A 17,993-nucleotide genomic window follows, 5' to 3' on the forward strand; every position below is an offset into this window, starting at 1 on the left:
TCCCCCACTCACACTCTGTCTCTCTCAAAAATAAATAAACACATTAAAACATTAAAAAAACTTATGCTTTTTATTTATTTTTGAGAGACAGAGAGAGAGAGAGACAGTGTGAGCAGGGAGGGTCAGAGAGAGAGGGAGGCACAGGATCTGAAGCAGATCATGCGAGATCATGACCTGAGCCGAAGCAGGACGCTTAACCGACTGAGCCACCCAGGAGCCCCAAAACATTAAAAAGTTTTGAAAATTAAGTTTATTTAGTTTTGAGAGAGAGAGACAGAGTGTGAGTGGGGAGGAGCAGAGAGTGAAGGAGAAAGAGAATCTGAAGCAGGCTCCATACCATCAGCACAGAGCCTTGTGTAGTGCTCGAATTTACAAACCGTGAGGATCATGACTTCAGCCAAAATCCAGAGTGGGATGCTTGACCTACTGAGCCACCTAGGTGTCCCAATCCTCATCACTTTAAAAATGTAGATCCATTAAAAAAATTTGCTACTTCATTGACTAATTCAGATGCTTGATATTTTTTCTTTCAGATTCCCCTTAATTACACCAATACTGAAAAAGGCTACAATGTTGACCTCTGTCAAAATTCTCTTAATTTCAAAACTGTTTAGTTTACTACTAATTGGAAGCCTTGGGGAAGAAGGTCTAGAAATAAGCACAACACAAAGCACTGCAGCAGGCTTAGAAGCCATGGACAATGAATCTGTTCCTTTGGAAAGTGATGCAAATTTAAGCTCAGATAAAGAAAATAGAGAAACCTCCAATCCCAAGACAAGTAATTCCTCTTTTTGGGATCTATCGAATAAAAACCATGGAACCACAGAGGTCTTTGGCAATTCATCAATGAACAACTTTTCTGGGAGTCCAAGACCCATGCCTGTGTTTCCCACAAATCCTCCTTTGATCCAAGGCTTTGTTTCTAAATTGCCTCAGAACTCATCTATAGCAGATGAAAATCTTCTGCCAGTTTCAGCACCACCCAGTGCTACATCTGTTCTGTCTTCAGAAAAGTTCACTTGGTCTTCAGCCAGTGATACCATGAAAACGCCTGACAACAGTTCCGTTTCAATGAACATCCTTCCTGCAGCACCAAACACCACGTCTGCATCCCCCACGACAACGGAACCAGATGACTGGCTCACCACAACCAATGATAGCTTCTTGGGGTTTACTCCCTATCGAGAAACAACCACTCTACAGCCCACCTTAAAGTTTACCAACAATTCAAAAATCTTCTCAAACACATCAGACCCCCAAGAAGGTAAATATAAATGGATTTAACTTTCCTTTTATGTGAAACTGAATCTCAAACTAGGTCATATAGATTACCTCTCAGGAATGTGTCATATAAAAAAAAAAAAAGCAAGAGTGTGCAAAAGCACACGTGGTTCTCACTTTAAGGAGGTGACCATGATATTCATTGGAAATAGTGAAGGGATTTTAGGGCTTAAGTCAGCATACACTAGTCACCACTGTATGGAAATGTAAAGAGACAGTGGAACAAAATGGAGGTTAGGTTGAAAAGAAATACACTGAGGTAGTGGTACAGTTTTGAGATACTATGTAACAGTTTTCACTGTATCTTAGAAAGCTATCTGAAATTCCCATGCTTTTAGGAATAGTATATAACTGAACTTTAAAAACATATGTATGTGAAAATGGAAATAAATGAATTTACAAATTACCTGATACTGCACAGCAATCATAAGAAAACAGAACACTGATATATATTTTAAATGTAAATAAACTCAACAAAAGAGATTCATCTGAATTTTTAGCTTGGTACCTAATGAACACCATCAAAATGGGAGGGTGTCACAAGAAAATTGTTTTATGGGAACATTTTAATAATACACTTAGGGATTATGCTAAGCTTTAAAACATAAAGCTGAAAAGTTATCTAATCTTTAATAAAAATACACCATATTTTATTTTTTCAGGTCCTACCAAGCTTTCATTTCCCTGAAATTTTTAAAAAATACTCTTTTCCCACCATGAACTCAATGATTTGCAATCCAACTTACTTCCAGATTATATTAATGATATAAACACAAAATCATACATACACATTCCTACTTGAAAGGTGTTAGCTTACAGGAAAAGTTTTAAATTCTGAAATCTAGGCTTTATAATAGCACTGCAGCTAATACATTGCATGTACATACATATTCATTTTAGCTATAATTTAACACACACTTTCATTCATATACCCTCTGATAACTACATCGGAAAGATTTTTAAATAAATATTGTTTTTCTTTTGTCTCTCTACACTCAATATGTATATATTGAGAATACTGAGTACTTATGCCTACCATCACTCTTTAATCAAAAGAAAATTACTTAACTTTGCTTTATTTTATTTAGTAATAATTTTGCTGTTAAGCTTCCAATGTATAGGTATTTTTCTTAAATAAATGGACTTTAAAACAGAATTACAGACTTTTTCCACTTAATAAAAATTTTTAAAAGCACTGAAAATACAATATACTAAACACAAGTTCAGGGAGCATTACATAGTTTATTAATAACTTAGTCTTAAAATATGATACTCAGTAAAAGGAATGATTGAGTCAAATTTTGAACCCCCTTCAACTCAGACCTACACATCAGTTCTCAATGTGCAGAACATTGCAAACATCTTGCTTTGGGTCTATTTGTTGTATATGGAAATATCCTGTATCAGGATACACTGCTTTTTCCTTATAATGTCTTTTATGTTGAGGTTCTGTGGATCCATTTTCTGTTACCCACTTAATCCCATTAGCTTTTTATTTTTCAATTATTATAGTGACAAGCAGATAGTTCATTTCATCATTAAAGTTCATTAGAGATTCAGAGTTGATTAAAAACAATGTGGCACTCAATAGAGAAATTAGATCTTAATGGAGCATACACATGGCATTTCAATACTATTGTTGTTAATAAAGGAAAGAGAGACGATCACAAAACTAAGAAGTATTTCAAGGTATTTCAAAATTTGAAGTGTGGTTTTATCTGGAGGTACAGTTGCCAGTATATCCCAAATACTCAGTACTCCATAAAATACACACACACACACACACACACACACACACAGACACCACCCAATTAAAAAATATATTGTTTAAACAGTCTTTGTTATAAAGTCTACATGTATATATTTCTCTTCTTTGAAAAGTTATTTTCTATTTCTTTATCTGTTAATTATTTTTTTCTTTGTTCTCTAGAGAATAAAAATACAGGAGTAGTATTTGGGGCCATTTTAGGTGCTATTCTGGGTGCTTCATTGCTTGGTCTTGTTGGCTACTTGCTGTGCGGAAAAAGGAAAACAGATTCATTTTCCCATCGGCGACTTTATGATGACAGAAACGAACCAGGTAAACCAACTTTTAGAACTTCACCGCATATGGTGGTCTTAAATAAAAGAGGATGCTAATGTTCACTACATTACCTAGAAGGGATTCAGAGATTCCTATGACAGAAACAGACTAAAGATTTATTATGATCTACTCTGTTTCTCAAAGACCATAACCAAAATAATTATGGACCTGTGGGTAAAATTTGAAAACCATTTGGAACTGTGGCTCATTGTATCTCAATTAGTTTTAAATAAATGAATCCCAGAACCTGAAACACGTCTATAAAATTGGAAGATAATAGTATGCTATTAAGGAAAAAATGGCCAATGTTGTTAGCAAGTAGCTGCAAAGCCACTCTTTGCCATTGTTGGATTTTTTAGCAGCAGTAATTTGAACAAGGACTTATTCTTTTTATCTTTTTAAGAGAGGTGGGTGGGGGAGGACAGAGCAGGAGAGAGACAGAGGGAAAAAGAGAGAGAGAATCTCAAGCAGGCTCCACACTCAGAGAGGAGCCTGACCCAAGGCTTGATCCCACGACCTGAGTGGAAATCAAGGGTCAGACACTCAACAGAGTGAGCCATCCAGGTGCCCCTGAACAATGACTTATTCTAATTGGAAGTTCTTCTAAAGTTTACACAGATACAGTAGCCCTCAATCAATTGTTTTAATAGGTCTCTAAAACAGAACCTATAAAGAACTGTATATTTGGTTACATAAAGTGACAGTATTTCAGGAATTTTTCACTCATGTGAAAGAAAAGATCAACCATAGTATCTATGAACAGGAAATGTATCTGCTAAGAATAGAGCACTGAATTTGTTCTTAATGCCATAATACTATTAGAACAGATATGAAATAACTTCAAATAAATGATTCATTTTTTAAAACTTAAGGAAAAAAATTGGTTTTCTGGTTTACGTATGGGAACTTGTCATCATAAAAAAATATTAAATGACCCTGGTACATCCTGTTGAGAAAGTCTTGTTGATTTTAATAAGTTCAGATCATGACTGACATATTGTTCATCTTCAGAAGCAAATCCATTAGTTGAAAGTTTAACTTAATTATTTTGGAAGTTTCTAGCAATCCATATAGAATAAAAAGTGGCATTTTTCCAAATTAAAGGATAGGATTTCAAAAAATAGGGGAATCCAATCTTTTTTTAACACTAGAATCTTTTCTTTATCTGTGATCACAAGAAAAAGCTCAGTCTATCAAGCTGATATAATTTAAGACGTGTTGAGGCAGAGGGGAATAACTCAATCATGCCACCAGCTTTCCTCCTTTAAGACAGCTCCCCCAAATCCCTAAGGTTCCTGGGATCCCAGTTTGTAAACAGATGGTTTAAAGAAAAGCTAGGATATGAGACTATCTAAATGAATAATTAGATCACTAATCTAATTAGAAATTAGTCACTGCTGTAATATTTAAAGATAGCTAGTACATGCCAAGTTGTCTTTGAAAAGCAGAAGATAACTAAGATAGTAATAATTGTACGTTGAAAAAGTAAAAAAAACCTCTTATAACATTAATCAGAAATCATCAAGGGTGTGATAACTAGGATCTATCACGAAGAAACATTAAGTTTTTATAGATAATTTTCTTCTGTCTTCATCTTCCCTGGCTCAACCATAAAAATGTTGAGACACTTAGTAAAATCAAGACACTGATTTAAAATTAATGCTCTTGACTTTTTAAAAAATATCTTTTTGTACCAGAAGTAAAAATTCTGAACATGTTGACAAGGCTTTAAATTCACAAGATTCAAAAATCAATGAGACATACGTCTATACTTCCTCATGAAAAGTATTGCTCTCCTTTTGCTGCAATCTCTCTTTTATTTCCTTTAGTTTTGGTCCACCAGCAGTAAAATTATTTTACAGGTTAAACTGCTCCCTTAGTCTTAGAAAGAAATGTGTATTGAAAATATGTACTTACTTAAATTTCAAACCCAGTATCTGAAAAGCCCATATAACAGATGTACTTTTTTAAAATTTTTTTATAGTTTATTTATTTTTTTGAGAGAGAGAGAGAGAGAAAGAGAGAGAGAGAAAGAGACAGAGCATGAGTGGGAGAGGGTAAGAGAGAGAGGGAGACACAGAATCTGAAACAGTCTCCAGGCGCTGAGTTGTCAGCACAGAACCTAATGCGGGGCTCAAACCCACGAACCATGAGATCATGACCTGAGCTGAAGTCAGATGCTTAACCGACTGAGCCACCCAGGTGCCCCCAGATGTACTTAACTTACTCATTTAGAACAATTCCTATAGTCCAGGAGATGCCTGAGCATGCATCCTCTAGCCTGTTACCATAAAATAATTATTTTTGGTTACTTTTTTAGTTCTGCGATTAGACAATGCACCGGAACCTTATGATGTGAGTTTTGGGAATTCTAGTTATTACCACTCAACTATGAATGATTCATCTATGCCAGCAGGCCAAGAAAATGCACGTGATGGCATTCCTATGGATGACATACCTCAACTTCGTACCTCAGTATAAAACCAAGAGGAAAAAGCTTCTGACGGCAAATGATTGCCTACATCCTAGTCTTTTCACAAACCCATCTTCCAAAAGCTGAAGCAAGATCATTGTCATGTGGCCTGTGCCAAGGAGTACCGTAAAAGCAAGAAACTAGTAGCAGAAACATAGAGGATAATCCAAAAGGTTTCCTTTCTTACCATTTTTGGCTGTGCTGAATCATCTATTAAGTAACCTTAATTTGTATTTTGGTCTATGTTATTCTTAGTAGGAAACGTTTGTGTGAATCAGGTGAAACTAAAGAGTTTCACCATGATTGCCCTGCCTGATAATTTAATTAATCCTATATTCCTAATGCCATGCATCAAGATTGGCACTCTATTCAAGGAACACTGGAAGAGTAACTTGTTTTTAATTCTGACTTCTGAAAGAGAGAGAGAGAGAGAGAGAGAGAGAGAGAGAGAGAGAGAATACAAAGTTTCTGTTCCTGGGAAACTACAGTAAACTAATAGGAGTGAGAGATTTGTTCTCTAATACATTTAACTACCCTACATCAGCACATCCATGGTCAGCCCCTTGAGCTGCCAAGTTGACAATGACTTTGCCTTCAACAGGGTCACGGTTGGAAAACTAGCCCTAACCAGGAAAAGAATTATTTCTCTTCCAAAGTGGGGAATGCTAACCTGTCTGATTGATTTTAGGCCTCAATTAATCGGGTGCTTTAAAGACTCAATGAGAAACATGAAGAAAAAGTCAGCCAAAGCATATATTTGTACATAATATTTAGAATTTTAAGATGTTAATAAGATTGTTATGTGTTAGGTGTCATTGCTTGATCATATATGGAATAGATTCAGTATCTCTAAGTGTATCTAAGGTCAAAAAATAGATGAATGGAAATATACAACCAAAAAAAATTGAGCATCACTTTTACAAGCAGAAATACAAGAACTGTCTTTTCAGTCATATTTTTCAGTTTCTTCGTAATTACCACCTGCTTTGGGCAGGTAGAAAATGCACTCCTTAGTATGGGAAGGTTGAGGTTTTATGGACTAAAGGATTAGATCAAGAGTTAAAGTCCCAAGAAGCACTGAATATGTGAAGAGAGCAAACAAAGCAAGAGATTTCATTGTTAAATTGACATATGGGTGCGCGCAGAAACAGTATGTGAAGAAACCCAGCAGCATCCTCAGAAAATGAGGATCAGGAATTAAGTAACAGAAGAACCTACTTACCCCATATTGCCATAAAAATAGCAAAGAAGACCGTTCCTCCATTATCAAACAAGTATGTCACCTTAATGGAAAACAAAGCAAAAATATTTGTCAAATATTGATTATAATAATCTAGTGATTGCCGTCTACATTTAGATTCTATGATTTTTTTTTCTCAAAAGGAATCACATTATTTTATGATTTGTAAATGTGAGATATGAGATCTGTTCATGGGTCCTGAAACTGTTTCATATGATTTTCTCTTTCGGGAGAGGCGAGGGATCAGCAATTTCCCCCTTCTCTTCTTATTTCTGTTTTATTCCCTTTGGATTTCGCCTTCAATTTCTGCTTAGAAGTGGCTCCAGTACCCTGAGGAAGTATGTGTGGGCCATAGATGGTCAAGGTGAAGTTAGCTTTCAGTGGTGCATACCTACCTGCACTTCCTGTCACCAAAACTTCCAGGAATGAGGAAGTTGCAAAATGAAGAACTCCACCCTTGAGCCAGAAGGTTCTGTAGAAAGTATCACAGTGCTATCCCTACTTTCTGACGTCTTTCAGAATGTGCCATGGGTCCAAGAGTGGCGACAAGTCTTTTTTTAAAGAAGTTTCATATGTCACTTAACATTTAGGATATAGTCCAAGTGTTTTGAATTAGACATTATTTGAATTTTTATAAAGAACAATGTGTGGTTGTATGATGTTACTGAATATGATATTCAGGGTTGTAAAAATTGTTTGATTTTAATAAATTGTAAACTCAACTTACCTTTGCTTCTTTTTTCACTTGCATAATGCCCTCACTCTATTTATATTCTATATAGTGAGGGAAATTAAAACAGTATAGTCAAGGCCATATGTTTGACAGTCATATAAATACTATAGAAACTATAGGAAAAAGAGAGATACTATCCTTACAGGAGAGAAAGGCCAATTAGAGGTTAAAGAACATTATTATAAGGAAAGTAGGAATAGAATGACATTTTTTTTCTCAGTCTCTAGTCTAGAGGCTGGTCAGTGGGGGCATTAAAACAATACTAAAGTGCATTTTAATTGTAATATCTAGAACATGCCACAAAACAATATGTAAAACAGATAAAGGTACGGTGTGTTTTCCTGTAATATAATGCTACTGAAAATATCATTATATGGCACATGTGCTCCTTTTGAAGGTTTGTGGCTAGGTGCAGGATGTTCTGGATGGCCCTGAACTTTTATCATTGTTGAGGCTTGGAAGTTCTAAAAATATTATGAGGATTGGTTTTCACAACAGTCATCACTATACATTACGTACAGGAGAGAAAGGGGCCATCAAGAAATTCTCCTACAGAGCTCATAAAATTATACCCAGTGGGGGAATCCAGCGTTTTTGTTTCCAATGGCATCCCATGGAGACACCTGCTGCTGCCAAGCAGCTGAACAGCTGTCTGCTTTCCTTTATAACAGACTTAGTGCAGGAAACGGTCTCCTAGAGTGTGAGAACAGAGACTTTACACATGGGGATTTAAAGGTCACTAAGGAATACTGGATCTCCCCTGTTCCAGAAACAGCAGTTCTTTTAGGAAAGTGGCAAATGAAGAGCCATACTTACCAGTAATTGTGTGGTATGAATATGCTTTGTCATGGTTTATGCAATATTTTCCTTAAAAATGTTTTTCATTTTATTTCTTCTAAGTTTGTTTACAAATCTTTCAGCCTCCCTCCGTTATCTCCATAAATTAAACATGAATGTTTTAGAAACACATTCATGAGGCACAGTGAGGTATGCACGTAGCACTCATGTAATGTGAGATTCCAAGTATGCAAGGAAAGATAAAGCTAAAATGGGAATTAATGGAAAGTTTGAGAAGTTACCCTAAGGAGGAGTCTAAAAGTATAAATCTCAGGGAAAGCCACTGAGATACTACAGGTGGGAGGCATTGCAGTGTGGGGGCCACAGACCCAAGAGCAATTGATGCCTGTGGTTATAGCTTGAGGGTGTTGACCTAAGAGCTGGTGAATGAAACGGGGAGCAGGGAGAAGAAAGAGTCAAGCGCAGCACGGAAGGCTCGAGCGCAATGTGTGTTTGGCAGGAGAATAAAGGGGGAAGAGGCCTTCTGCCCAACGGGAAAGGGACCCTTGCCCTATAAAAGAAAATTCCAGATGAAATCTCATAAAAAATCCCCAAAGCAGAATAGACTTTTCCAAAAGCAAAAGGAAGTTTGTCCTATCTATAAGTGTTGCGTGCAAAGACTTGTTTTATGAAAAAAATAGCTCCCCTTTATGCATAGGGGGACCTATGGACAAGCATTTTATTCAACATTGTTGATGTGAACAGGAATAATATATAAAGACAGAAGCGAACTGAACCTCAAACAAAACTGTGTTGAAGCACAAATTCTCCGTTTTCTTTGACATCTGATTTCTTTTGGAGAGCTGAGTGTGGCTAGAAACCAATAAATGTGGGTGGGTATTGTTAAAAGAGGTACATTTCTTACTAGGTTGGAAGCTTACAGTCTATGCCTCTTGTATGGTAGTTGCTGGGTCTGTCTCTCTGATGGGTTCAGATTAGCATGAGCCTCTGGAAACTGCCACTGATACTCCATTAAAGCCCCCGTGGGCCAAGGAGAACAAGGCACTCCTTGGGCAGACTCATCCTTGCAGACCAGGCTATTACTTGCAGAGAGGAGCTAGGAATTGGAATTTAGGCTGGAGTTCAGGCCTCTCTCACTTCCTCAGTCCTTCATTCTCAAACAGGGCAAAATCTGTGTAACCGCCCGTGTCCACCACACCTGATTACAAGCTGCATCACACATGGGAACATCAGTAGTCCACACCCAAGCCCCTCTCCGTTCCTGACCCATTATTATTTAGGGCAGTATCTTTGTTAAATGTGGTTCTAGAAATCACCTAAGGAGCTTGTTAACATGCAGAATTCTAAACCTGACCCTCGACCAATCGATTCTGAATTTTAGGACTTGGGGCCCAAGAATCTACTTTTTAACAAATGTCCTACATGATTCCTATACCAACTTTTCCATGAAGAGTCTTAAAGAAAAAATACTCTGTCCTCTTTCTCCTGTAGCCTCAAAATCAGTGTATGGTCTGAACTCATCGTTGGTATTGAGCAAAAGTTTATTGAGTAAGTTTAAAAAAAACACAAACTAATAACTATTAAGAGCAAGGTTCACCTCAAGTGTTGAGATAATTTTAGAATTATATGAGAAAACAATGAATAACTCATCTATGTAATGATTTCAACTTAAATGAGAAAGCCTTGCATAATGCAAACTGACATTGTGGTGTTAGGTGCTTTTAAATGAATTGTGCAAATATCACTGAATTACTTAATTGCAAAATTTTCTAATTCCTAGACTCTTAAGGATTAAAATTTAAAATAGTCATCAAAGAAAATGTTAATGTGCTTAAATAAAATTTTTATCGTATGATGGGACCAATTTTGTTTCATGAAACACATCCTTTAAATAATTACAATAATTACATGTACACACATATACATTTCAATAAAATATGACAGATTTAATTTTCTGTACTTGTCACAAGTGGTGAATGACTCCACAAGGAATTAGCAAGTTGCTAGAAGACGTGCCTAGATGACCCTGGATTGGCTGGCCTGTTTCTTTGGTAATAATCTGTTCCTTTATCTCTGATACTCCCCTTCAAATAACTTCTAGATGTTTAAGTTTATAAACTGGTATTAAAAAAGAATGTTATTTCCATCAATTAAAGAATAGTAATTCTTATTTTTAAGGTATTAAACAAGTAGCTACATTTTATCTTAGCCAGAGGAACAAATATAATACATATTACATATTTCTTCCTGATGGGGTTTATTTCTTGCATGTTTCCAGAACACAATATTCTTCTCTGCGAGGTAACTTTTCCACCTTCCTTGTAATAGTTATTAGCTGAATTCTTTCTTAGTCATACCTGTCCCTATACATACCCTTTTCTACTAATATTGCATAATGATAAAAGCCTCCTATATTTAGTGTTTCCTTTGACAGTTTCTTTGCTTTGTCACTCTGCCATTGGGGGTGTTTCTTATTTTTAGTGTTCAGATAATGTTAGTGTGTTTTATTAAATCTGTCCAAGTAAAAGTAGAAGTAACATATATATGGATTTGTTGGTATCCCTAAGGCTGTCATATGTCCTTGAAATGCATGGGCTAGAAGTACAGGTATCTCTACATCTAATAACTTTAATACGTAGCTTTCACAAAAAGGTATTGAAAAAATGCTTCCCCAAACAAGACATCTTTGTAAACACTTAAATTAATTCAAAACTAAGTATAATTTTATAAATTAAACTATAAATAAAACTGATATTTCCCAAGCCTTGTATTCACAATGAATAATCTAGAAACGAATTTTACTAGCTTTGGTCTTATAGAAGTATAATATTGAGTGACTTCTGATTTTTATACCCTGACTCATCCAGCTTAATTATATAGAGACCTCTACTCTGAACAAGGTAGAGCAACAGCGATTGATTTTACCCCCATTCTGGAAACAACAAAAAAAATGCACAAAATACAAAAGCAACAGATTTCAAGACAGCGGGTGGATATTAGGCAGGAAGGGCCATCAATGACCCCTGAGAGGAGGGAACACAGGAGGTGAGCATTACAACTGCCTCAGATCACTACACGGAAAGAGTTTGCAGGGTGCAGTTACAGGTACCCCAGACAGCGCTGAAGGCATTTCTTTTAAGTAAGGAATCCTTAAAAGACTGTTAGTGAGCCCATTACCACCAGCCAGACTGGAAGTCCTTCATTTGCAGTGCATTTGGTACAATACACAGTCAGACCTTGCTTTCATTGTGGGGTGAAATTTGTGGGAGTTATAGTACCGCTCAGAACCTACCTCACAAATCTTACCAGCATGACTAGGGCATCTGGGTGGCTCAGTTGGTTAAGTGTCTGACCCTGATTTCAGCTCAGGTCATGATTGCAGGGTTCATGAGATGGGGCCTTGCATTGGGCTCTACCGTAACAACACAGAGCCTGCTTGGGATTCTCTCCCTCCCTCCCTGCCCCTCCCTTGCTCATACTCTCTTTCTTTCTCTCAAAAAAAAAAAAAAAAAAAAAAAAAAAAGAAAGAAAGAAAACTAAAAAAAAAAGAAAAAAAAAAAGCAAGGCCCAAAAGGACCAAATTATTTCCAAGTAACTAAATTACAATATCTCTACACATCTATTAGAATACTTAGAATAAAAAAGACTGGCCATCCTGAGGATTAGCGACTATATGGAAAACTATATGGAAACGTTTGGCAGTTTCTTAGAAGGTTAAACATCCACTTATCATATAATCTAGTTGTTTTACTCCTAGGTGTTTACCCAAGAGAAATAACAGTGCCTATATGGAGATTTGTAGGTGAATGTTCAGAGCAGCTTTATGTAAAATGGTAATTCAAAACAACCCACGGGTCCATTAATAGATAAACAGACACATTCTAGCATAGCTGTGTAATGCAATACTCCTCAGCAATAGAAAGAAATGATCCACTGATAAATGTTACAACATGGTTGAATCTCAGAATAACTGTGCAAAAGAAGCCAGAAAAGAACCACACACTATATGATTCCATTTACACAGAAATCTAGAAAATATAAACTTTTCTATAAAGACAGAAAGCAGTTGGCTGGCTGGGCACAGGGGGTGGAACTGGGGAGGAGAGAGAGGCGGGGATTACAAAAGGCCAGGGGGAAACTTCTGGAAGCGATAATATGTTCATTATCTTGCGTGGGTGATGGTTTCACAGATGCATATATAAGGTTAAAATGTATCAATTTATACACATTAAATGTATACATATTATTATATGTTAATTATACTTTAATAAGACTTTAATAAACAATGATCATTGTAAAATTCTGTTTGTCCAACGTATGCCCATGGGAATCATCTGGGAAGTTTTATTTTTCTTATTCTTATTTTTTTTAATTTTTTATGTTTTTTATTTAATTTTGAGAGACAGAGAGAGACAGTGTGAGCAGGGGAGGGTCAGAGAGAGAGAGAGGGAGACACAGAATCTGAAGCAGGCTCCAGGCTCGAAGCTGTCAGCACAGAGCCCGACACGGGGCTCGAACCCATGAACCATGAGATCATGACCTGAACCTAAGCCAGATGCTTAACTGACTGAGCCACCCAGGCACCCCAAGGGAAGTTTTAAAATAGACTGATATCTATGTCCCAAACCCAAAAGTACTGATTTAATTAATTTGCTCTGGTGTTTGACTTGGAGTTTAAGAATCCTTCAGGTTATCCTAAAAGGTAGCCACTTGAGAATTTTTAGTATATTGTTTCTTTTTTTCTGTAAAATTAAAGTATTGGGGTGGGTTTTTTTTTTTGCTTGTTTGTTTTTATTTTTTATTTAGAGAGAGAGAGAGCACACAAGTTGGGAGTGGGGCAGAGGGACAGAGAGAATCTTATGTGTGGACCTGAGCTGAAATCAAGATTTGGATATTCAATCGACTGAGCCCCCCAGGTACCCTTAAAATTAAAAGTATTGTAATGAGTATTCATGGATGATGGAAAATTAATCATTAGCAAGAGAAATAATCATCTTCTCTTAAAAATAATCTAAATGCCATTCTAGGTGGAAGTTTATGTGCATTACGACAATAATCAGTTAAAAAGAGAAAGACTAAAATATTCAAATGAAAATATACTCATTTAAAATTGCTGCCAAACGATCTATTCAGTTTTCACCCCTTACTACCTGCTTCTGAGAAAAAGCAGAGCTCGGGAAGGAGAATGTGAGGGTCACACTCACCTTGGCATAGATGCAGCTTTCGTTGAGTCTCTGCAGAGAGCAGTTCTTGTCACAGAGAGGGCACATGAAGACTTCAGTGGCCTTGCAGATTTCCTGGCTGGAGAAACCAAAGAAGAGAGAGAAAGCATGAACTTCCAAGTTTAAGAAGATGCTTAGCCCCTCTGGCTAGTCCTGTGGGAATCAGGAGGGCAGAGAGGAAAAGATGACATGCATAGTGGGAGTGGTGGACAGGTAAGCAAGAGCTCAGTGTGGTTCCAACTCAGATTTTTAGGATATTGTGATACAGAGATGCGGGGGGGGGGGCTTCTCATTTTTAGAAGTCTCTGCCACAGTACCATAATGATAGTAGGCCACGTTTAACACTGGTGAGACACTTGTGGGGGTTTGTTACAAATACAGTTGCACATGATTTCACGGCACTGAGGGTAATCTTGTGAGGAACACCCAAGGGAGTTTTAGCCAAGCTCCCAGCTTGGAAGTGGCTGAGCTGATATCAAATCTTTCTCCTGGATCTCATGCCTTAGAATCACCAAGATAAATAGCATCCATAAATCATACAAATTCACACAAATTCCTAACTCGCCCTCCAGTCAATAGGGATGTCACGTTCACTGGAAATTTGAAGGAGCTGATTTTTTTTTGAGGTGTCTTGACATAAGGTCTATGATGATATGATATAGTCTTTATTTATTGAAACATATTACATTTTCTATTAGAATATAATTTGATAATATGTGTCTCTTCGGCTTTATGCCCACTACCTTTGAAAGATCTCAGCACACATTATAGATGACTTGTGACAGGAGTTGGGCACCAGTAACAATTTCTCAAAATCCTCTCAGTCTGAGAGTTCACAACAACCTATATTTAAAATGTTTTGTGCTTTTATCGGTCAGAATTGGCCCTTTCCCACTTAGTAGCCTCTAGATAAATTATTTTTAATTAAATCTGCTCTGGAAATGTTGAAAGTAATTTAAAGGCTTTTGACAATAAGTCTGGAAATGCAACTGTTAAAGGTTTAATTGGCAGTATTTCAAAGCACAATTTACTGTTTTCAAAAATATACATTCAAATGAAGCAAAAAACAATGTATTTCAAATGCTGGATGCATAAAATCTCATTCCAAAGTGCAAATAAATAGTAAGTAATAATACTACATAGTAATACAGTGCTTTAAAGTGGGCAAAGGTGGGTTCATGTCCATTAAGTCTGGTCCTCACTGCAGTCTCCTGCAATGGTTAATTATCTTCACAACTGAGAGGAAACTGAAGTTCAATGTAAGTAATCTGCTCAAGGTCGTACAGCTAAAAAGAGATACTTCAGGGAACCAAATTTAGGTTTTTGTGATTCTAGGTCCAGTTCTCCATCAACTACAACATATCTCAAAAAGAAACGTTTATTTCATTTTAAAAGTGACTTTCCAGTGAAGGGAAGTGAGTGCACTTCTGATGATAAGCATGGAGTAACGCACAGAACTATTGACTCATTGTATGGTACACCTGAAACGAATATCACACTGTATGTTAACTGTACTTGAATAAAAATGTCTGATAGATAAACAATAAAATAACTTTCTTATAAAACTAGTTTATTAATGATGATGATAGTGTAACAGATCTAAAACATAGTGTAATTCTCCTACTTTCGCACACACCATCTTGCTAGTCATCAGGATGTTTATATAAAGTAAAACAGGTAAAATATACATATCAAAAAACCAAAGGAAAAAGATGATACCTCCTCTCAGTAATGCTGCTAATTTGTAGGAACAAGAAGAATTAAAACAGTCCTTGAAGGAAATTTTGATTAAACTTTTTCAAAATTCATTGTGTTTCAATAATAACCCAATGTGTCCTGCATTGAAATCACATATACTAAAAAGTAGTAGAGGGATTTTATACCACATCATTCTTCCCACCTCCCAAATGGTCAAACAAAAGCACAAATCTATCAAAACACCATGTCTAGAATCCCAAATCGCCAGACTGAGCCCTATTTTTAATTTCAGAATTATTAAATTCATTTTCAGTAAGTAGTTCAAAGTTTAACTTGATATGTTACATTAAAAAATAAACAATTTTTGACAACATATTTTTTAGCCTAAAAAAAGGAGTTTAATCCTAGCACAAATTTCTTTGACTTCAGTCTACCACTAGAGGGGGGTAGAGTGCACAGCAAGCGTTTCTTCATTTCTTCTGCACAGCCTGATTAACAGAAGCCACCCCTTGAATTGCGGCTTTCTTTTATTTTCCATCTATTGTTAGATACAAATCAAAGGCTGATTCGAAGGAAATAACAATTGCCACTAACTTAAGATAGTGGGAGAAAGGACCAGTTTGTTCTTTTGGGGGGGATGTCTGGACCCACTCCGGGGCCTCCCTGTGATCCTGTAAATCTGACAAAGCACAGAAGATGCTTGGTGATGTCCACTTTGAGAAAAAAGAAAATGTAAAAGTACGTTTAAGGGAAGGCAGTATAGAAGCATGAGTAAATCATGGATTTTAGAATCAGATACAATTACTGGGGAAAAGTAAATCAAAGAGCAAGATATTACCCCACACCTATAAGGATCGCTACTACCAAACAAACAAACAAACAAAAAATGCGTTGGCGTTTACAAAACAAAGGTAACATGCTTTGGCAAAGATGTGGAGGTTTTGGATCATTTGCACGTGGTTGATGGGACTGTAAAATGGTGCAGCCACTATGGAAAACAACATGGAGATTCCTCAAAAGATTAAATATAGAATACCATAAAATCCAGCAATCCCACTTGCGTATATATCTAAGAGAACTGAAACTAGGATCTAGAAGAGGTATCTGCACCCTATGTTCATTGCAACATTATTCACAATAGCCAGGATATGAAAATAACCCAGGAGTCCATTGACGAATGAATAAAGAAGATGTGGTATAAATGCAATATAGGATATTATTCAGCCTAAAAAAAAAAAAAGAAGGAAATCCTGCATATGCAACAACATGAATGAACCTGGAGGACATTATCCCAAGTGAAATAAGCCATGCACAGAACAAATACTGCATGATTTCACTTATTTTAAGTATTTAAAACAGTGAAACTCTGAGAAACAGAACAGAATTGTAGTTCTCAGAGAGTAGGGAAGGAAGAAATGGGGAGTTGCTCTTCAACAGATACAAAGTTTCAGTTATAGAAGATGAATAGCTTCCAGAGATCTGCTGTACAATCTTGTGTCTAGAGTTAATACTACTGTAATGTGCACTTAAAATTTTGTGAAAAGGGTATATTTAATGTTAAGTGTTCTTACCACAATTTGAAAAAACCCAGTAAAGGTTTAAAACTTAGCTGACCACACACTATATACATTCTCCTGACCGAATCACGAACCTCTCTGAGGATCTAGCTGTGATATCACATAAGGGATATTGATACTGCATGTGGCACATCATAGGCACTAGATAAATAGAACCTTCATTGGTAGGATGTTGTCAGAAGGAGGTTCGAGAGGTCCTTTAGTACCCAACTGTTTTTGAAAGGCTGGTCTGATACTAGAAACCAGATAAATCTCTCGGTGAGTTGTAATGCCAAAGAGGAAAGAAGGGACCAGAAAGTTGGGGCTTCTGCTCTTTGTTGTGGACCTGAAAAACCATTTTATCTGCCTGCTTGTTCATTTTAATATTTCTATGATAGGTACTCTGCAAGGCAAAAATCTGACCACATTTGGTTAGGTAAAGCCAATGAATAAATATAAATAGATAAATGTACATATACATACAATAAATAATCCAAAAATTGATCACTACATAATTCTACAATGAGCTAAAGAACAGTTAAGTAATATGACCTTATATATATAAATGTAGATAGTAGAAATGTAATAAATCCAACCCAATCTTTAGCTTTGTAACATTTTGTTCCCTTGTAATAAAAAATAAAGAGCTTAACAAAATAATACAAAAACAATGCAACAAATAAAAACCCCATGTCCTCCCCTGACCTGCCATAACACCCACGACTTAACCACGTCTGACACCTTGAATAGAAAATTTCAGTCCCATGAAATTTTGAAAGTCAAGATATTCAGTGATGCTTATCTTGGTTTAGAATAGAAAGTCTGACAACATGTTAATTATAGTGTGACAGAGTAGCAGTAATAGAATACCATAAAGCGCTGAAGAAAAGAGTTTGCTACTGCCTTTTA

The 17,993-nt window shown here is 36.4% G+C and overlaps 2 protein-coding genes across 3 annotated transcripts in view; one reads left to right on the plus strand and one right to left on the minus strand.

Moving 5' to 3' along the window:
- Positions 1 to 17,993, minus strand: part of ANO3 (anoctamin 3) — a 258,575-nt gene that overhangs the window by 66,835 nt on the left and 173,747 nt on the right. Inside the window, exons 12-13 of the mRNA XM_029915555.1 lie at positions 13,813 to 13,909; positions 7,060 to 7,120 (exon numbers count right to left, since the gene is read on the minus strand). Coding sequence (XP_029771415.1) covers positions 7,060 to 7,120; positions 13,813 to 13,909 — 158 coding nt within the window. The remainder of the gene's footprint in view (positions 1 to 7,059; positions 7,121 to 13,812; positions 13,910 to 17,993) is intronic.
- On the plus strand, positions 556 to 7,803 carry MUC15 (mucin 15, cell surface associated). Of its 2 annotated transcripts, XM_029915112.1 has the most exons (3): positions 556 to 1,264; positions 3,212 to 3,361; positions 5,685 to 7,803. In XM_029915112.1, exons 1-3 carry the CDS (start codon positions 571 to 573, stop codon positions 5,843 to 5,845), a joined length of 1,005 nt encoding a protein of 334 aa, XP_029770972.1. In that variant the 5' UTR covers positions 556 to 570; the 3' UTR covers positions 5,846 to 7,803. The 2 variants fall into 2 exon arrangements, with proteins under 2 accessions (XP_029770972.1, XP_029770973.1); XM_029915113.1 differs by lacking the exon at positions 3,212 to 3,361.

The sequence above is a fragment of the Suricata suricatta genome, chromosome 11, assembly GCF_006229205.1.
Source record: "Suricata suricatta isolate VVHF042 chromosome 11, meerkat_22Aug2017_6uvM2_HiC, whole genome shotgun sequence".
Classification (NCBI taxonomy): domain Eukaryota; kingdom Metazoa; phylum Chordata; class Mammalia; order Carnivora; family Herpestidae; genus Suricata; species Suricata suricatta.

Coding starts and splice junctions, on each gene's coding strand:
- MUC15 (XM_029915112.1), top strand. CDS start 571: ATGTTGACCTCTGTCAAAATTCTCTTAATTTCAAAACTGTTTAGTTTA. Junction 1,265..3,211: donor CACATCAGACCCCCAAGAAG/GTAAATATAAAT, acceptor TTTGTTCTCTAG/AGAATAAAAATACAGGAGTA. Junction 3,362..5,684: donor TGATGACAGAAACGAACCAG/GTAAACCAACTT, acceptor TTACTTTTTTAG/TTCTGCGATTAGACAATGCA.